Here is a 21768-nt window from a genome sequence, read left to right as displayed (position 1 = left end):
AATGATTGTTACACGCTGATATCTGATTGTGTCAACGTTTATTGAGCATGAACATGGTTGTATATGCACTTGGGAAAATTCAATAAAAAAAATTGTTAAAAAAAAGAAAAATTAGTGCATGGCACCCACAGCATTCAGCACCAGGAGTGGATTTATTGAACCTTTTGGGCTCCTCCTCCTCTAAACTTGGAACCCTGCTCTCATGTAGGCTTGCGGTGCTTCTCTTGCACAAAAATATAGGTTTAACTACTTGACACTTGACTATAGGAACAATATAGTGCCCAGGTTTCTGTTGGTTTCCCCAGAGCCAGTTCTATTTCTAATATCTAATCGAAACTCTCAATAAATATGCTCCCCAGACCCCCCGGCAGCTGAGAGAAGGATGAGGATTTATACATCTTGGGATTGTCCCCCCCTGCCAAACATCTCTGTGTTGTACACTCCCTGCATATTATATACACTTGGGTCCTTAGCTGGGACATTTCTGTGCAGAGAGGACACATGTTTAGTCCATTAGAGTGCAGATGGCATGTGATGGGATTCTGCGTGTTGTCATTATGTTCCACCCATGTCACATGCAGCCTTCTGGGAGTCGCAGCTCAAACGGCTCCATAAAGGGATGTTTAGGGCTTAGTCACCTCTACTGTGCTTATCCCCAAAACAATCCCTGTGCTTTACTTGCCTTTATCAGAAGCTCCCAAAATAAAGGAAACACATGCAAGACTTTGGCACAGACACAGAAAGGGTCAAAGATCTGGGCACATTGTGGCCCCCAGTTGCAGATTACTATAAGGCAATCCTACAGGACACCAGAGGCCCATGGTTTCCAGGGTTCCATCAATATAAAGCAGGAAGGGGGTGGACATAAGGTGGATTAGGGGTGGAGCAGGGGGACCACCCAAGGTCCAAGTCAATGTTAATTCATTCCTGGTGACATAGATACAATACACCAAATACTGTACAGCAGAAATTATTTCTGGTTCAAATACTTTAGGAAAAGGCCAGTGCTTCCAAGAAATCCCATGGGAAAGAGAGCAGCCCAGACACAGGAAGTGCAGAGAATCATGACAATCTATAGATTATTCCTGACTGTCAAAGGGATCAAAAGTGATCCCATCAGAAAAGGGTTGCTCGGTTGGGTCCTATTGTATTGTATTGGTCTCTGTGGTAAAGTTGTGTGATGGAACAAGAGTTCCCTCTGGTGGCAAAGTTCAAATTAGTGGGTTCATTAAATACTGTTCCTGGCTTCATATTTCTGCCCCTGCCTGGCATGGGAAAGGTAATACATATAGATAGTCTATTTGGTAAGTAATGGGGGAGGATGGTGTCAAATACCCCTAGAAGGGCTGATACAAATGAATGTATTTTTCTTCCCAAGCCAACTTAGTTTTGAACCAATGGTTTCCGAGCTGTGGCCCTGCAGCACCCACCTCCCACCTGAGGAGGAACCAGAATCTGGGCTTGAAGGGACCTGAGCTGTAGTCAGTTAGGGTGAGATTGGGGGGAATTGGAAGCTGATATTGAAGGAAGCAATGGCAGTTCAGCAAGACAGAGACCTGTTCATGTGTGTACTGAGCATACAGCGCCCGGCCAACTAGGAAGTGTGCCAAAGACAAGAGAATTATCACAGCCACCTACCCCTGCCATCTCTAGTGCAAGCAAATACAAGAGGTCCTTTGTACTCAACCCATTATCAATGACATTGAGACATTTTGTGCCTTAAGCGACTAAAAAATACCTTACCCTATAAAGAAAACAGGGATTGTTTGTCCATATATTGCAATATTTAAGCTGACTAACTACATAAATCCCCTACACAAGAGCAACATGCAGGGGAGTGCTGGAGTGACATGATTTTCTTAGAAATTTGCAGTGGGTCTTTATTTTTTATTTTTTGTGGTTTTTGAGTCGTTTAGCTTTAGTGTGCATTTCTTGTGTATAAATCTAGATGCATGTTGCTTCCCTGCAGATTGTTTCTACCCTTAATCTGACCCTGATAACTCACATGATTATTCTGTATTCCTGACCGCTAACATTTCTACTTGATTGTGAATGGATAATGTTCTAAGTGAGAGCAAGAAGCCATCAGTGGTGCAATTCAGTGCTACTGGGCCCACAGCAAACTGATTTTAAATCTTCTAAACTTACATAAGTTTTAAATATATATATATATAGAATTTGTTAATTAATTAGGGCCTTGTGGGGTCCTCTCCACCACAGGATCTGCTTCTTCTATAATTGCACCCCTGGGCCCTGTCACTTTGGTTGGGACAGACCTACAAAAACTGAACAGCAAAATTGCCCCTGGATTTCTTTCTTGCTATTGAGTTGACATGTCATGCACTTTCCTTATCTATTGGATGTTGTTACCTGTGTCTCCAATGTGTTTCACATCTCAGGTTAGGCCCAATGTGTATTTGGGTTCTTGGCCTTTACACTGGATTCCCTGGATAACACTCCCTCATAGGCTGGTATTAATAGAAGACAATGCCAACTAACCCCCATGTGCCTATGAAGGCTGACAGTTATGAGTCATCAGATAAAGGTGCTCAGGGTTTACCCCCCACCTCTCAGGTTGGCCTTCTGTCTCTCCCCATCTTTGACCCTCTGTCTGTCCTGTATCCCAGCATCCTCCAGTGGCTCTTTGGCTGGTGACATTGCCCAACGACGTCCAACAGGGAACAGACAATGGCTTCCAGGGATGGCTGCTGGGGGCACAAAGAGACAGGCTAAGGGCCCAGAATAGAGGTGGGTGCCCAACTGTAAAGATCTTTCAGGAACCTAGAAGGCCCCCAAGACATTTTCCAGCTCTTCATAATGAGCGACTAACTCTACTGATGAACCTCCAGCTCTCACTTCCTCTAGTGACTGCCCTGCCCAGGAAACTAATGTGTGCCCTCATTATCCTGCAAATCAGCCAATATCTAGCAAATGATTATACAGTCTGAATTCAGCAATGCCGAAATGGGAAACAGATGTCTCTCCAGCTAATTGGATCTCCTGCCCCTCAGGTCCTTTTGCATCATCATCCCACCCCTGCACACAATTGCCCGCCCCTTCACTATTTAACTGTATATAAGGTGGCACTGGTCAGGCCTGGACTGGCAATCTGTGGGTTCTGGCAAATGCCAGAGGGGCTGCTGTATGGTTCCATAGAAAGTTACCATATAGTGGGCTGGTAGGGGGCTGTATGGGATCAAGTGGGCCTTGGTACTTGGAATGACAGGGCCTATTTTGACTCCCAGTCCAGGCCTACTAACTCTACTGATGGCAATCCTATCAGGGTGTCTGGCTGCTGTTGTTTGGACTTTGCATCCTCCCCTGCCAGTGATTATTGAGCCCAATGTGACTTATCTGTATAATTGTTGCCTATTGAGTACAACACTTGATCTATTATGTGACAAAATAAATAAAGGATATCAAATAAATAAAATAAGGATAACAAAAGTTATGATGTGATTAATTATTTTCCTTTGACTGAATCAGCTTTAAGGTTGTTTTCTATTCTCTCCCTGTCTCAAGCACCCCAAATAACATGATCTGTTCAACCGTTTTTGTTTGAACCAAAAAACCGAAACTCTTTCCTTTTTTTGTGTGTTTCTCAACCTTTAATAGAAATGTAGTCCCATGTAATTTGATATTCAGCTTACAAGTTGATCACATGATGTTTAATCCAGTTGTACATTGTGATGTCATAATGCCCCCAGGCTGTTGTTGATCAGTTGGTGTTTAGCTGCTGTTAGTGCTGATACCAACTGACTTTTCTTATTTTCAATTTCATCAACTTTGTAAGTACTTGGCTCTCTCTCTCTCTATCTATATATATAAATATATATTATACAGTATTCATGTTATTAATTAGTTTTTTCCATCTCATGGGATAATATGTAGGGAATACAGTCTGCATCCTACAGGTGTGTGTTTATGGGATGTTGATGTCAGGTGGGTCATGTGATACCATTATGATGTCATAATGCCCCAAGAGTATCAGGTGGATCATGTGATACCATTATGATGTCATAATGCCCCAAGAGACATATCATAAGTAACAAGCCATTGTTGATCAGTTGGTGTTTAGCTGCTAATCAGTGAGCATCGCTACTGTTAGTGCTGATATCAACTTACTTTTTATTTTCAATTTCATCAATTTCATCAATTTTATCGACTTTGTAAGTACTTGGCTCTCTCTATCTCTTTCTCTCTCTATATATATAATCTATATAGAAATATATATTGGTTGGTGTTTAGCTGTTAGTGTTGGTGTTTAACAGTTAGAATTGCTGTTGTCAGTGCTGATACCAACTGACTTTTGTTTTTAGAGTTTTTTCAACTTTAAATTGTAAGTACTTGGCTAAGGGGCTCATTTATCAATGTTCAAATTATAATTTGCACTGCAATTTGAATTGTTAGGTAATAATATGCATGAATTCAAATTATGGTTTCAAAACCTCAAATGTTTGAAATGTATTAAGCTAAAAAACACCCAAAAAACAAGAATGTTAAGCTTTGGCATCAGTGGGAGTTCTCCCAGTAAAACTTTTAGTGATTTTGTAAAAGTTTTGAGAGTTTGTTGACCTGCTGAGATTTTATTAATGATTTAATTCAATTGAGATTTTTATATTCAGTAGTTTCCATATTCAGTAGTTTCCATCTCATGGGATAATATGTAGGGAATACAGTCTGCATCCTACAGGTGTGTGTTTATGGGATGTTCATGTCAGGTGGATCATGTGATACCATTATGATGTCATAATGCCCCAAGAGTGTCAGGTGGATCATGTGATATCATTATGATGTCATAATGCCCCAAGAGACATATCATAAGTAACAAGCCATTGTTGATCAGTTGGTGTTTAGCTGCTAATCAGTGAGCATCGCTACTGTTAGTGCTGATATCAACTTACTTTTTATTTTCGATTTCATCAATTTTATCGACTTTGTAAGTACTTGACTCTCTCTATCTCTCACTATATATATATAATCTATATATAAATATATATTGCTTGGTGTTTGGCTGCTGAACAGTTAGAATCACTGTTGTTAGTGCTGATACCAACTGACTTTTGTTTTTAGATTTTTTTTAACTTTAAATTGTAAGTAGTTGGCCAAGGAGCTGATTTATCAATGTTCAAATTATAATTTGTACTGTAATTTGAATTGTTAGGTACTAATATGCATGAATTCAAATTATGGTTTCAAAAACTAAAATTTTTGAAATCTATTAAGCTAAAAAACACCCAAAAAACTAGAATGTTAAGCTTTGGCATCAGTGGGAGTTCTCCCAGTAAAACTTTTAGTGATTTTGTAAAAGTTTTGAGAGTTTGTTGACCCGCAGAGTTTTTATTAATCATTTAATTAAATTGAGATTTTTTATATTCATAATTTTAATAAATAAGCAAACGTCCTTGTTTTGTAAAATTACAAGTTTATTTGCGATACAAAAATGTAGTTAAAATTTCACAATTTTCGAAATTGGATAAACAGGCCTTCGAGTAGTTAAAAGAAGTAATAGTTTTGATATTTGCTGCATTTAATAATAATTTACTGGTCATCTGTCATATTTAATAGGGTGAAATTAAGATATATTATATATATATTATGTCTATGAAACTTTCCTTTCATTTTCTAAACTTTTACATAGAGGTATTACCTTACAATTAGCAGTTTATGAGATATATATTTATACATATAATTATAGTCTTGTTTACATTCTTCTAATGAAAATGTGAGATAATCAAATCTGAATCTGTTTATCCTGCAGAAACTATAAAAAATGTTACGAAGGATTCGATCAACGTGTCAAACTATACGGAACTTATTTCGACGTAAGAACAAGGTGAGGCGAATGTTACACATTTTTATTAAAGCAAATAGTTCTTGGGATCTAGTTCAGTATCCTTATTAGAGGTTTATTTCTTATATAAACAACCAGTATTAATAGAGATTTCTTACTGACATTTTTCTACTTTTATTTACAGATTCATCCTTTGATCTTGGACAATACCGTAAGTTGGCATTACATCTTTATGACTCTATGTATATATTTTAATTAAATTATATTTCAGATAAAATAAAATATATATATATATATCTATTTTAAATGCAGGAACCAATGATCTACAACGTGCCTACTCCTGTGAGTCTTTTCCAAGTGCCACAGTTGAGATTTCCAGAAGCACGAAGTGAAGAAGAAGAAGAGGCTGAAAAACAAGTGGAAGTAAAAGAAATTATGGAGAAAGCTAAGGTAGAACCCATGGAGATTCTCACCGAGATTGCTGAGGACACTGAAGAGGAATCTGACCACACCGAGGTCATAGAGATAGAAGAAGTGTCAAGCACATCTGAAAGTGAAGCTGATAACTCTACAGGTATGTTCTCCCATTGCCCTTCCAATATGAATCCAATATTAATACATTCTAAGAGTACCATGTGCATTGATCATGTAAATGTGTTTGGTTTTTGCAGATGCAGAAGGCACAGACAGTTCAGAGACTACTACTGACGATTCTGAGTGCCCTTCAGCTGCAGTGATTAGGGTTGTTGTGAAATCTACTGCTGTAAGTGCCTTTCAATCATTTTTTTATTGATGCAATAGAAAAGTTTTTCCAAATATGAAACCAAGATCATTCATAGATCCCATTCATTTGGGTCTCAAACAGACAAGACATAGAATCACTGAAGTGTTTAACATTTAAAGAATGAAGAAAGGAATTTTTTAACTCATTCTACTGGTATTTTACTTAGAATGAATGACTGGTACATCCACCTACTTGGTTCTTGGGGAACAGCAATTTCAATTTCTTTGGGAAACAGCTTTGTCAGCTAATTATGGCAGGTAGTAGAGACTTGCAATGGGTCGGGTATCTGGTGGTACCTGCAGAATGCCTGCAAAATACTCCCACCCTCGCTGATCTAGCTATTTGGTTTACCCAAATGGACCCGTGCAGGACTCTAACGGGTAGATGTTTCCCTTGCTTGCCAGTTTAGCACCTCTAGAGCAGCTCTAGAGTAATTCTTGTTATGTGCAATTCCCCATTCCTATTTTCACTTTAGCACTTGATGGTCTGTATTGTTGCATATCATCTGATCTTTCAATATTTATCTTTACAGGGCATCACCAGCAACGTAGATAACCCTACTGATATTGAGCCAAGTCCTGGGGTAATACTAATAATGGTACAAGAAGCCAAGAAACCTTCAGGTATAGTATATGATGGGTCATTGGTTTGTGCTTAGTTCCTGCACAATAAATAACCAATCTCTGTTACTGTATATAAATACATATACTAATTTACATGTCTCTTATTTTATTTTTGTCCTTTCTCAGATGAGCCCAAACCATTATTATCTGCGAAACATTTCCTTGCGCCTTCCCCAGGCAGTGAAAGTTCATTATCACTAGAGACGGAATATCTGCCAGAGGAGTCTCATATAAGACAGGAGAGTGATAATGAATTACAGACTGAATATCCATCACAAGAGTCAGAAGAAACGAGCGGAAATACCTCTGTTTCTCTATCAAAATACTTAGATATTAGTATCAAAAGTGTGTCTGAGTATCTGCCACAGAAATCGGATGTAAGTACAGCGTGTTCTATTGGTCAGCAAGTGTTCAGTATATTTTCTCTTGTTGTGCCTAAAATATTGTGATTTTTATCTTTACAGGACTCAAGTAGAAGATCAGTTAAGCTGAGCAGACCAGGTACAGTATTTATGTCTGTTTCTCTTATAGTGAGCAGCTACATGACACAAGTATCAGTATGTCCTCCATGTTGGATTCCTCACTGTTCCCATAATATTTATAGTCACATACTTTTATTAGATGCTAAATTTGTCACACATAGAAAACAAGATAAAGTAAATCAATGTTCTAATTCAATCCAACTTGAGTTAACCCATGGGTGACAGGTACCTATACCAATAATAAACCCATACTCTGTACAACCCAAAGCAAAGTAATTACAATATTTTATTTCATTTTTGCAGAATATCACATACCAGCAAACAGTCTGGTCGGTGGCTCTGTTTCTCCAAACAGAGAGCCAGAAAGCTCAGAGAAGGATTATATTGAGAAACTTGAAATCGTAAGTACCTAATATTGACATATTGATGACATCTTGTAATTGATGTAATTCTGAATTCATTAACAGCTGTTACATAATATGATTAGGGATGCACTGAAGCAACTAGTTTAGGATTCAGCCAAATCCCAAATCTTTTGTGAATGATTTGGCCGAATACTAAACCGAATCTGAATTAAAATTATGGAAAGAAGGAGGAATGAGAACCTCGACGCAAGGTTAAAAAAATGTTGAAGTCCTTGTTTGTGTGACGACAAGTCACATGATTTTTTGGATTCAGATTCAGTTCGGTCAGGCACTTGGATTTGTCCAAATCTGCTGAAAAAGGCAGAATCGTGGCCGAATCCCAAGCTCAATCCTGGATTCGGTGCATTCCTAATAGTCATAATTATGAGATAATAATGTTTCTAGAACTTAATAACTGCATTACTTCTCGCCAGAATTGACCTTTTTCCCATAAAGGATGTGAAATAATAGAGAATCTTCTTGTTCTTTAGCTTTCTCAGGCTCCACCCAATTCTGTGATTTGTGCTCGTCCCTCTCAGATTGGGGAGAGATCGGACAGTGAATGTTCAGAAAAATTATCACCAGACTCAATGTAAGTTATAATGTTACCTGCCCAGTTCTTTCTTTAATCCTTTTAATGGAAACCCCAATCCTCAATCCTACAAAGACCAACATTCTATTCTTCTTTTCTTTCAGTGATTCTCCGACCCCTGCTATTCCCTCTATTCCAATTGAGGATTTCCAGTTCTGCGAGTGGCTTGGCAGTGGAAGCTTTGGACAAGTGAGTAGCTCATCCCTAATGAAGATTAGGCTATTTATTTGCATATTTATTGAAATTTCATGAACTTGCTCTTTTTTTTCAGGTCTTTAAGGCAGTACATAAAAAGTCTGGAAAAACGGTCGCCATCAAAAAGATGGAAAAGAAAAATATTTTGCAAAGTCATATGATTAACAGGTTGGTATATTAGTGAAGCATCTCCATGATCTTTAATATCCTTTACACTACTCTTATATACACGTTATACGTTCCTGTAAGCTCCACATACACACAACTCCTGTGAGCATTATAATTACTGGCGATATTTGCACGAGTGTCAATGCAACTTGTCTATTTAACATAAAAACTGTTGAGGAATTAATTTTGTCATTTTTTCCTCCAAACTAATATCATTGGATAACTGTCACATTAAAGGGGGCTTCACCTTTAAGTTAACTTTTAGTATGTTATTGAATGGCCAATTCTAAGTAACTTTTCAATTGGTCTTTATTGCTTAAGTTTTATAGTTTTTTTAGTTATTAGCTTTTTTTGGAGAACACTGATCAGCTATTAAATGGTTCTAGAAGGAAACTCATTTCCTTTCTCCTGACTTGTTGGTTGGTTTATGTTTCAGACTTTACCTGGAAAGGGACATATTAAGGCTGGTGAGGATTAGAAGGAACCCTTTCCTGGTGAGCTTATTCTGCTCCTTCCAGAGAGAACACCATGTATACATAGCCATGGAGTTTGCTGCTGGAGGAAATTTGGAATCCCGGTTGAAGAACGGAGCACTGCCCCCAAGCGACACTTTGTAAGTATCATTGGGTCACTTTGGTACATTCACATGGGCTTGTAGTACTGCACTTTCTTCTTATAGATACATCTTCCACATTTGTAAATGCAACTGAAATATGTGTTTTGTCTTGCAGATTCTATGCCGCCTGCATCGTCCTTGGGATTAAGTTTTTACATGAATATCGCATCGTCCACCGGTAAGAGAATTAAAAAGGGAATTTAATTTTCAGGGGTTATATTTTTTTATATTTTTATTATGAGGCAGAATAAAGTGGCCTCTTACAGGTGCGGAAAGGAGGGTTCTGAATTCTAGGTCAATATTAGATATGGCCTATATATAAGGATGGGGGGTCATTCTCTAGTTCTCTGTTCAGAAACCAAAGGCTTTGCTGATCATGTTATTTCTTTCCCTCCAGAGATTTAAAGCCTGCAAATATTGTCCTAGACAGTGATGGATATGCCAAAATTGCAGATTTTGGGTTGTGCAAAGCAGGTAAGATATCCTGGTATTTTCTACATGTATGTGATCCATTATCCTGAAAACCCAATATCCAGAAAGGCCATCTCCCGTAGACTCCATTTTATCCAAATAATCCGAATTCTTAAAAATGATTTCCCTTTTTGGTGTAATAATAAAACAGTCGCTTGTACTTGATCGCAATTAAGATATAATTAATCCTTATTGGAGGCAAAACCAGTCTATTGGGTTTATTTAATTTTTATATGATTTTCTAGTAGACCTAAGGTATGAAGATCCAAATTACAGAATGATCCAAGTTACAGAATGATCCATTATCCAAGAAACCCCAGGTCCCAAGCATTCTAAATAACAGGTCCCATACCTGTAACATATATAATAGACAATTAAATTCTCATATAAATTATAACTTTGGTCATTTTAATTGACTATAATTGATCTTCTCCATTGGCCTCTATGTATCACATGCACCTTTATAGCTGTTAGTAGATTAGTCCCATTCATTGATTAGGAACTAACCCAGTTTTCCTTGTACTTAAGGTATTGGCTACAGAGATGAAATGACCTACCCATGTGGAACGGAGTGTTACTGGGCTCCAGAAATGTTTGCAGAAAGAAACTACAGGAGAAGCGTGGACTGGTGGGCTTTAGGCATAATCATCTATAAAATGGCCGTTGGCTACGTGAGTATAAAGCCGTCACTAATAATCCCATTAGGTTCTACAATGCTGTCTATTTACTTTATTCTATTGAAGAGACTCAAATTGTAAAGATCTCACTCTGCTCCATCACCCGCCCAGACCCGCTCCCTGCTTGAAATATTGGCTCTGCCGGGTGAAGGAAACAGTGGGCACGGGGGTCCCGAGGGGGTTTGTGGCTGGAGGGGGCACAGAATACTTTTTGACTGGGGGCCCAGAGGTTTTTTTATTGGGTTCCTGAAGCAACAGGACCAGTGGTTTCTGGGTCCGCCAGTCCAATGTTGTGTTCCAGTGAAATATTCCATAAAATCTCTTTCAATTTCCCAGACAAATTGCCATTAGAATTTCACTAATAACAACTCCTGCCCCGGAGTAATACCGTCGTTCTTTTCTCAGAATACCCGAGTTCCTGACTTGATATCTTTCTATTTTTGCAGGTGCCTTTTACCGGAAATAATTTTAGAGAATTGCGGGAAAAGGTCTTCTATGAAGAACCCGAACTTCCAGCCAATCTGGATAATGAAACCAGTATGGTGATAAAACTGGTAAGTGCCGTATCTACAGGCCTACACTATAGCCAATAGAAATGTAGAATAAAACAGTAGAATAAACTTGTTGTAGTTTCCGCTTTCATTCAGCTTTGGGCCTGTGTGTAATTTTTATTTGTGTTTGTTTAGCTCTTAGACAAAGACTGTATAAGCCGGCTCGGATCACTTAGAAACGATGGAGAAGAAGTGATGAATTGTAGCTACTTTGATGTAAGTTCTATTTTATACCTGTTGCAGGGCAGTTGTACTGAGGAATGGGGGGCAGCAGGGTCGGACTGGGCTGGTGGGACACAGGTAAAAACCCGGTGGGCACTGCCGGCCCAGATCCGCTCCCCCTGCCTGAAACTTTATGCTCCCTCATCTCTCCCCCCCGCCCGACCAATAGAAAAAAAGCAGGTACGTGCTGGTCGGGGGCAGGGGAGAGGCGGATGGAGGAGGGCTGGTGATGGGGGGCCCTGGAATTAGCAGAGGGGGGTCTGGTGGGGTTGTGCAGGCCCTGATATGGCAGCCCCTGTGGGTCTGAACCCCCCTAGTCCAACACTGGGATGCAGATATCTCCAGACATAACTGCAAGGCAGACACTTTATATTCCTCTGCTGTGTTCTATGAATCTAATGATGGAGTTCATATTGCTATATAGGCACAACTTATTCAATATTTAATGTAACACGTTTTTCTTTGTATTTATAGCCAATAATGTGGGAAGCTCTTATGGCCAAGCAAGTGCGAGCCCCATTCATCCCTAGCCCGGATGATACTAGAGAAGAGGACAGTGAGGGGGGGATTGTAACCCCCATGACTCTATGTCCCAAATATCCCCAACTGCACAAAAGGCCTTCAGAGGATTTGATGAGTTCCCTGAAAACTCCTGAAACTGATGCCAACGATGTACTGACGGAAAATGAGCAAAACTCCTAGAAGCCAGAAGAATATTTATGTTTTTATACAGCTTTTTCATTTATATATCTATTTTTATACAAAATGTTTTATATATTTATACATATATTTTTATATATCTATTTTTATGAAACATGTGTAAAACCAAATAGATGTTTATAATAAAAGCAATAAACTATTAGAAGTGTGTGGAATGGTTATTGTTAGATGGTTGGTTGAAGCTGTGAGACTTCATTACATGAGTCAGTCAATGCAGGAGGCAGGTGAGGAGTAAGTGTAAATAAATCAGGGGTGTAACTGCAGAGGAGGGTGGACAGGAGAGTAGTGGGACCAGCATGGCCCTAATTAATGAGACATCTTGTTGAGTTTAGTACAATTCACCAATATTCTGGGGCCCTAATTTGGATTTGCTGTGGGGCCCAGGAACATCCAGTTACATCACTGAATTGAACAATATGTATTTTGTAACTTACACTGGATTTTAAGTAAAGTGAAATTGAAAGAAAATATGACATTTTGTTAATGATGAATCCCCTCCTGTTGGAAGTTCACTTCTCCAACCACCAACATTGGGTGAATTTGTACCTTGGCAGCAATGCCATGACAACCAGTCGTTACTATGATTTTGCTCTGCACTCCTGCTCTTGGGGTTTCCATTTGGGTCTGGGGGGCAAGGGTCAGACTAGGGAGCAGTGTAGGGTGTGTGAGGTCAGTGCAGTATTTGTGGGCTCCGTGTGTCTGAATTCAGGCCAACATTTTGCCTTTTAACACAGACACAGGATTGGGCAGAGGCCAGTGGGTTGGCTTTTTTCTTGTTCTCTCCTTCTCTCTTCTCATTTCTTTCTTCCTTCCTTTTTCTCCCCCATGTCTTATATACACATTGTCTCCTCCATTCTTTTCTCTCCTTTTCTGCTTGTTTTTTCTCCTTCTCGCTTCCCTTCTCCATTCAATTCCATTCTCTCCTTCTTTCCTTGTTTTCTCAACTTCTCTTTTCCCTTCTACTCTGCCCTTTTCTCTTTGTTCTCTCTCCTTCTCTCTTCTCTTCTGCTCTCTCCTTTCCTCCTTATTCCTTCTCTCTTCCCTTTTCTCTTCCTTTCTTTCCTTTTCTCCTTGTTAATGGACAAACAATTGGTTTCTTCATAAGACTGAGTATATCATTGTACTTATAGGAGTCTAAAGGTGGAAATATTAAATCTCCAGCATCAAGTTGCTGTGAGTTACAAAACACTTCATCCTCAGCCAAATGATAGAAGCTGTACAAAAAATAAAACAACATCATGGCCATCAGTTTCCCATCCATAAACATTTGGATCACACAATTATTCTTATTAACTAGTGTCCTTTTATCATGTGATCCTCCCGAATGAGACTAGCACTCCTACATCACATCATGGGGCCTGTGTAGACCAATCAGGAGAGGTCTGTATCCACAGCAGGTGATACAAATAATTAGAATTAAAATTCACTTCGTAAAACAAGGGTTGATTTGCATAAGTGTCGTTAGATCTCCTCCTCTGGCAAATTACAATAGATGTGATTTTATGGAAATTGGATATATGTGAGTAACAGGAAAGTATAATACATAAATGTTTAAGAGTGACATTTGGGGATGACGGTATCAATTAACCCTTTAACTACCAATGGTATACATTATGTGTTGTCCAAAAATATATTTTCAGAACCGAATTTACCCTAATATGAAAATTTTATTCTATTACATCAATCATGATCTGTTACCCCCTCCATGTCCCATTAGGACCAGTTTTCATATGAGTAAGTGCCCCTGTAGGCACGAAACGCGTTAGGTCTTCATGTCCTAATACATTTTTCTACTTTTTATATTTGCCTCTTTATTTTTGGAGACCCTCACACCCTTTGGATACAGTGTTTTTGGTTTTTGCACCTTGGGACTGAGGTGTGAACTGTGAGTGTTTTCTCTATTATTTTTTCTAATATATATTTTTGTATCTTTACTTATCTAATATTTATTTGTTGAGTGGTACCATAGATACTTTTTGTTATGTGGCAGTAGCACAAACCAAAGTATTTTCAGTTTTCATATAATACTGATTTACTCTTGAGAACCCCCTTCAGATGTTCTAGAATTACAGCTCCCAGCACCAGCTGATTATTTCTCATAAACAGACACTGATATTCTACAACTACAATTCCCAACAATCTCACTTTTGTGTCTGACCAGCCAATAGATGAGAAGTTAAGGATTTCAGCACCTCCTGCCTATTTTACTGTGATATTTCAGGGCAGGTTATTTTTTGAGTAAATTCATTTTTTTTATTGGAATTTCCTGCAGCTGCTAAAACTGCTCGTTTGGGCTGAATCGGTTTATTGGGTTAATTAGAAACATGTCATGTGTTATAAAACAGACTCAATGCCCTTAGCTGGGTTTTCTATAGACTGTCTTTTGTTCTTTCTCTTACCCACTGAGAGGCCTGTCTATGGTTCTTGTTAGATGCTGCAATGGAGACACCTAGTGACTGGAGATATGGACAAGAAAAGCAGTTTAAAGAGGCAGTTTAACAAAATGTAAAATAAAGTACCCCCTACTGTAAATGATAAGGATATTAGAAGTCACTGAGGGGTTGTTCTGTGACCATATAAAGGCACAAGGCTGCAGGCTGAGTTATACAGGGAACTCTGAGTATCACTCGTGTATTATAAGGGATAATGTACCCCCTACTGTAAATGATAAGGATATTAGAAGTCACTGAGGGGTTGTTCTGTGACCATATAAAGGCACAAGGCTGCAGGCTGAGTTATACAGGGAACTCTGAGTATCACTCATGTATTATAAGGGATAATGTACCCCCTACTGTAAATGATAAGGATATTAGAAGTCACTGAGGGGTTGTTCTGTGACCATACAAAGGCACAAGGCTGCAGGCTGAGTTATACAGAGAACTCTGAGTATCACTCATGTATTATAAGGGATAATGTACCCCCTACTGTAAATGATAAGGATATTAGAAGTCACTGAGGGGTTGTTCTGTGACCATATAAAGGCACAAGGCTGCAGGCTGAGTTATACAGGGAACTCTGAGTATCACTCATGTATTATAAGGGATAATGTAACCCCTACTGTAAATGATAAGGATATTAGAAGTCACTGAGGGGTTGTTCTGTGACTATATAAAGGCACAAGAACTCTGAGTATCACTTGTATATTATAAGGCAGTGCTGTCAAAATGGCAGCCCACGACCCCCCTTGTGTGGCCCCCACATGAAAGTCTCCCTGCTGTGTCTGGTTACCCTGCGCAAGCTTTAAAGGTATCTCTATAGAAATTAACTGACCCTGCATGTTTACAGTTCAAATTCAGACAGTAATCGCCTGCATTGTTCACACTTGTGACACCTCTATTGTTCATACCCTAGATCCCTGTACAGTTCATACTTCAGACCCAGACTGAAACTGCCCACATTGTTAACATCTTATTTAAAATGCGAATGGGGCACCAGCACTGTGTTACTGTATGTAGTACATCTTAGACTGGTCCTGATAGGTTTCCCTGTCTCTTGCTCTGTTCTGCCTGCACTATGCTCCCTGTGTGTGCCATACTCTGCCTGCCCCATGCTCCCTGTGAGTGCCATATTCTGCCTGGCTTCCATTATCGGCCCTCCACCATGTAAACCAGAAAAAATAGGGCCCTCTGTACCACAGAAGTTGGACAGCACCGATATATATATATATATATATATATATATATATATATATATATATATATAATTCAGTAAGCAGGATCCGCACTCGTTCAAATTCAGTGAAATAAAAGTGTCTTTATTCACAGGTTCATTTTCCAACGTTTCGGTCCTCACTGGGACCTTTTTCAAGGAATCCTTGAAAAAGGTCCCAGTGAGGACCGAAACGTTGGAAAATGAACCTGTGAATAAAGACACTTTTATTTCACTGAATTTGAACGAGTGCGGGTCCTGCTTACTGAATTGTATTACACTTTGACCAACGCACCAACATCGATTGAAACAGATCCGGAAGGAGTGCGTCCACTGAACCGACAGTATATATATATATATATATATATATATATATATATATATATATATATATATACACACACACACACACACACACACACACACATACATATATATATACAGTATGTGTGTGTGTGTATAATAAAACAAATGAAATAAAAAGCAAATGCCAGGCACTACATTAAAGAAACAGTTTATTAGAGGTTATTTGCTGTGCAGGTAGATATAAAAAGGTCTGCTGCTCAGAGAATTACCATTACTATCATGGCAGAGAAAGTGCAAACCAACAGGCATGTGCCACCGACAGCCCTCCAGCTTCCATTCCCAGTGGATTATGGGAGGCTTCCACTGCAGCTGGTGCGATGCCTATGGGCCCCCTGTTCTAGGAGTAAACCATTGAAGATTGTGGAGAGGGGAAGCAATAGGAGTTAAAAAGGCAAGCTGGCTCTTGGATCATGGGATGTACCAAAGAGAAGCACGTGAAGGTTTATTTCTGCAGGACTAAACCACACACAGAGTTGGCACTGACCAATCAAAATCCTCCTTTAACTGCATATTAGGTTTTCAGTAAGTGTTTGTTTGTTTTCTCATTTCTCAACAGTCACGTTCCACATCAAGACTTAATATAAATATGGCGCCAGCAAGAAGGTATAGCTTTGTACTGTCACAGGCTGCATTGCTCATCTGCTTCTTGAATAAATATCCTGGGCAGGGGGTCACAGATTTCTTTTTCCTGCCGAGGCTGCTTAAATCATCCACTGATCCTGGTCTTGTTCAGCTCCCTCCATATCAGCCTGTAGAAAAAAACAAATATCAGCAAATGACGTAGTCCAGACTCCCCTTGTGAATTCAAGGTACCAAACTCCCATTTTTGTGTACTTCCTTCTCCTGGACGGCTCTCTTCCCCATGGTCAAGATGGGAGGGCAGTGCCTGGACAAACTTTTCTCACTGCAATACTCTTTGTGCACTAGAGGAACTTCCTGCTCTATGAAACCACTTTTCATAAAACCAATTTTTGAAACCGGAACCTGCAACTCGCATTTTTACCTGCCTGGACCCACTATGCAAATCAACCTGCAACTACCTTATCCGCAACTTGACCTGCTGACCACCATTAAACAGGAAGTGCTGGTGCTGCAAGCCAGAAGTGACATCATCAGAAGTTGGCGGAGACAGAAAAAAAAGTTTTTAAAATGTTTAAGGGAATAAAATATAGATAAGACCCTCCAACCCCCATATATATACCCGCATCCGAAAATCCTACCGACCCACCGATTATCCTCATTTTTGCAAGTATCCCACAGGTACCCGGCCCACTGCAGGACCCTATAGGCCAGGGGTGTCCAAACTTTTTACAACGAGGGCCAGATTTGGTGAGATGAAAATGTGTGGGGGCCGACCAATCAGCCTGACATTGTTTGATTCGAACCATTAAGTATATATTCATGAAGCTGCTGGATCCAGGCAAAATTAAATGTGAAGCCATTATGGTATGTTAGTGCCCTACTGCACTGATCTTCTTCTGTCCCCAAATCGAAGGGGGGGTTGAGCCAGAGGATAGAACGGGTTTTTTTTTAGCAGTGTAGCTTTTTTCATGCCTGGTTTCTGGGAGGGAGGGGGAGTGACAGAATGTTTAAAAAATCACTGCGAGGTGCTGCTGTGAATTCGGCTCCTCTTCTGCTCTTTGCTGCGGGCCAATTAAAATTGGATCGCGGGCAGCATTTGGCCCGCGGGCTGTAGTTTGGACACCCCTGCTATAGGCCATACTGTAGGAAAATCCTTTACTCAAGCCCAAGGCCTGCTGGATAAATCTGTGCACCTTCTATTGGCCAGTAATATCTATTACATGTCACTGGCTGATCAGCCAAAGGATCAGTAAAATGAAGCGATACATATTTTTGCGTATTATTGTATACAGAGGTGTAACTTTAGGGGCTCAGGACCTCCTGCCCCCCACAAGTCACAATTTCACATATTTGCTCCCCTTTTTCCTTTTTAACTTAACCTTTAATTGTAACGTTAGAATAAGCATATAACTTTCAGTGGGGAAGGGGGACTATGTGTGGGAAAGGACCCCCAGAGCCCCCCACTCACCTCTATCTCACCATCATCTGGAGACTCATTATAATCATTCATTTCATCCATGTCCTGCATGTCCTCATCATCCTCTGAATCTTCTTCGCTGTCTTCATCATCCTCGTCATCTTCCTCTTCCTCCTCGTCGTATGGCTGGAAACCCAGGAAAGGCAAATTAAGAGCGGGGTCTTACAGGTAAGTGCATGGTGCATGGGCTCTCACTTGTTACAGATATTTTGATTTGTAGTGAAGGGGGATCTTACTATAGAGCAGATGCTGAAGCCTCAAGTGTAACACAGCCTTCAGAATATGATACAACTTTTCAAAGTGGGGAAAGTGAAACATTTCATACCTCTGAAGCCGGCTTCCCTATAGGCACCAAACTGCTGTCTTTTTCTGCTATGCTCAGCAGCTGCAACGAGAAAACAGAGTTTAGCTTTAAAGTCCAAAACACAATTAAATTCCTACTGAATTGTGCTTAGTACAGGGGATACCTATGCTGCCACAGTTTTATGGGATCTCTCTGTACAGACTATGAGCAAACTTAGGGGACTGTTCCTGCTGAATTGTGCTTAGTACAGGGAATACCTATACTGCCATAGTTTTATGGGATCTCTCTGTACAGACTATGAGCAAACTTAGGGGACTGTTCCTGCTGAATTGTGCTTAGTACAGGGGAATGCCTATGCTGCCATAGTTTTATGGGATCTCTCTGTACAGACTATGAGCAAACTTAGGGACTGTTCCTGCTGAATTGTGCTTAGTACAGGGGAATACCTATGCTGCCACAGTTTTATGGGATCTCTCTGTACAGACTATGAGCAAACTTAGGGGCTGTTCCTGCTGAATTGTGCTTAGTACAGGGAATACCTATGCTGCCATAGTTTTATGGGATCTCTCTGTACAGACTATGAGCAAACTTAGGGACTGTTCCTGCTGAATTGTGCTTAGTACAGGGGAATACCTATGCTGCCACAGTTTTATGGGATCTCTCTGTACAGACTATGAGCAAACTTAGGGGCTGTTCCTGCTGAATTGTGCTTAGTACAGGGAATACCTATGCTGCCATAGTTTTATGGGATCTCTCTGTACAGACTATGAGCAAACTTAGGGACTGTTCCTGCTGAATTGTGCTTAGTACAGGGGAATACCTATGCTGCCATAGTTTTATGGGATCTCTCTGTACAGACTATGAGCAAATTTAGGGGACTGTTCCTGCTGAATTGTGCTTAGTACAGGGAATACCTATGGTGGCTTAGATTAAAGGATATACTCTTACATTTCTGTGCCCAACAAAGACTACACTATAGTGGACACTTACCCAGGCCTGGTGCTGCTGCTCCTGCTGCTGTAGCTCATTCTCATCCACACAAGGTCGGTCCAAGTTAAACCACAGGGAATCAGTCACTTGTGGGAGCAGGGATGGAAACAGCGTGGACATTGTCTATGGAGAAGTAATGACAGAGGTGCGTGAGAGACTGGCCAGTCGCTGCCATTGCTGCACAATAAATGCACAAATTAATTATTTTGTCAATGCCACTGTTATCCTGGTCTGTTCAGTGAGTGCCAGTGGGTGCCATCAAGTGCCAGTGGGTGTCAGTGGGTGCCATTAAGTGTCAGTGGGTGTCAGTGGGTGCCATTAAGTGTCAGTGGGTGTCAATGAGTGTCAGTGGGTGCCATTAAGTGTCAGTGGGTGTCAGTGGGTGCCATTAAGTGTCAGTGGGTGTCAGTGAGTGTCAGTGGGTGTCAGTGAGTGTCAGTGAGTGTCAGTGTGTGTCAGTGAGTGTCAGTGGGTGCCATTAAGTGTCAGTGGGTGTCATTGAGTGTCAGTGGGTGCCATTAAGTGTCAGTGGGTGCCATTAAGTGTCAGTGAGTGCCATTAAGTGTCAGTGGGTGTCAGTGGGTGCCATTAAGTGTCAGTGGGTGTCAATGAGTGTCAGTGGGTGCCATTAAGTGTCAGTGGGTGTCATTAAGTGTCAGTGAGTGTCAGTGGGTGCCATTAAGTGTCAGTGAGTGTCAGTGGGTGTCAGTGAGTGTCAGTGGGTGTCAGTGAGTGTTAGTGGGTGCCATTAAGTGTCAGTGGGTGTCAGTGAGTGTTAGTGGGTGTCAGTGAGTGTCAGTGAGTGTCAGTGGGTGCCATTAAGTGTCAGTGAGTGTTAGTGGGTGTCAGTGAGTGTCAGTGGGTGCCATTAAGTGTCAGTGGGTGTCAGTGAGTGTTAGTGGGTGTCAGTGAGTGTCAGTGGGTGTCAGTGAGTGTCAGTGGGTGCCATTAAGTGTCAGTGGGTGTCAATGAGTGTCAGTGGGTGCCATTAAGTGTCAGTGGGTGTCATTAAGTGTCAGTGAGTGTCAGTGGGTGCCATTACGTGTCAGTGGGTGCCATTAAGTGTCAGTGGGTGTCAATGAGTGTCAGTGGGTGCCATTCAGTGTCAGTGGGTGTCATTAAGTGTCAGTGAGTGTCAGTGGGTGCCATTAAATGTCAGTGGGTGTCAATGAGTGTCAGTGGGTGCCATTCAGTGTCAGTGGGTGCCATTAAGTGTCAGTGAGTGTCAGTGAGTGTCAGTGGGTGCCATTAAGTGTCAGTGGGTGTCATTGAGTGTCAGTGGGTGCCATTAAGTGTCAGTGAGTGTCAGTGGGTGCCATTATTGTCAGTGGGTGCCATTAAGTGTCAGTGGGTGTCAGTGAGTGTCAGTGAGTGTCAGTGGGTGCCATTAAGTGTTAGTGGGTGCCATTAAGTGTCAGTGGGTGTCAGTGAGTGTCAGTGGGTGTCAGTGAGTGTCAGTGGGTGCCATTAAGTGTCAGTGGGTGTCAGTGAGTGTTAGTGGGTGCCATTAAGTGTCAGTGGGTGTCAGTGAGTGTCAGTGGGTGTCAGTGAGTGTCAGTGGGTGTCAGTGAGTGTCAGTGGGTGTCAGTGAGTGTCAGTGGGTGCCATTAAGTGTCAGTGGGTGTCAGGACTGGAGTAGACTGGTCAAAAGGTGACAGAGATGCTCAGGTCTGGGGTAGCCGAGTCAGTGGGTGCTAATGTTACACTGACTGAGCTCGAATATCAGGGTGAATGAGTGTCAGCGTTCCACCGGGCAACATGCACAGAAAGCCACTATCTTACCGGTTGTACCACTCCTGCCTCCAGCAATATGGCCGCCCTCACTCACACAAACCATAGATGGCTCGTGGGAATGGAGCGGTCCTACGTCAGCTGGTCAGTCCTCTCCTACACTAGCGCGCGGGGCATGCTGGGAAGCCTACACCCAACATGGCAGGAGACTTGTACAGAGAGACAGTCGCTCAGCTGCTGCCGCTGTTCGGCCGGAAGTGTGGCGGCTGCGAGTAGGAGAGAGTCCGGCAACTGAGTGGACTGGAGCTGCCGAGTGAGCCCTTGTCATTTACATCTTTCTCTGACCCCTCGGCTTGTCAGGGAGTCACTTG

At 41.0% G+C, this 21768-nt stretch overlaps 1 protein-coding gene and 1 long non-coding RNA gene across 2 annotated transcripts; one reads left to right on the top strand and one right to left on the bottom strand.

The window, feature by feature from the left end:
* The first annotated feature begins 8441 nt into the window (after nucleotides 1-8441).
* On the top strand, nucleotides 8442-12145 carry LOC121394523. Its single transcript, XR_005961744.1, has 8 exons — nucleotides 8442-8679; nucleotides 8784-8868; nucleotides 8951-9042; nucleotides 9479-9655; nucleotides 9774-10132; nucleotides 10658-11360; nucleotides 11493-11573; nucleotides 12054-12145. It is a non-coding gene; the product is annotated as an uncharacterized LOC121394523 (long non-coding RNA).
* Nucleotides 12146-16445: 4300 nt separating this feature from the next.
* Nucleotides 16446-21463, bottom strand: anapc15.L (anaphase promoting complex subunit 15 L homeolog). Its single transcript, NM_001096299.1, is given in 5 exon segments — nucleotides 16446-17062; nucleotides 18364-18498; nucleotides 18698-18757; nucleotides 19667-19789; nucleotides 21449-21463. Coding segments are annotated over 4 exon segments (363 nt in total). The 5' UTR covers nucleotides 19787-19789; nucleotides 21449-21463; the 3' UTR covers nucleotides 16446-17014.
* Between the last annotated feature and the right edge of the window lie 305 nt (nucleotides 21464-21768).

The sequence above is a fragment of the Xenopus laevis genome, chromosome 6L, assembly GCF_017654675.1.
Source record: "Xenopus laevis strain J_2021 chromosome 6L, Xenopus_laevis_v10.1, whole genome shotgun sequence".
Lineage (NCBI taxonomy): Eukaryota > Metazoa > Chordata > Amphibia > Anura > Pipidae > Xenopus > Xenopus laevis.
This window is presented reverse-complemented; position numbering and strand designations above follow the sequence as displayed.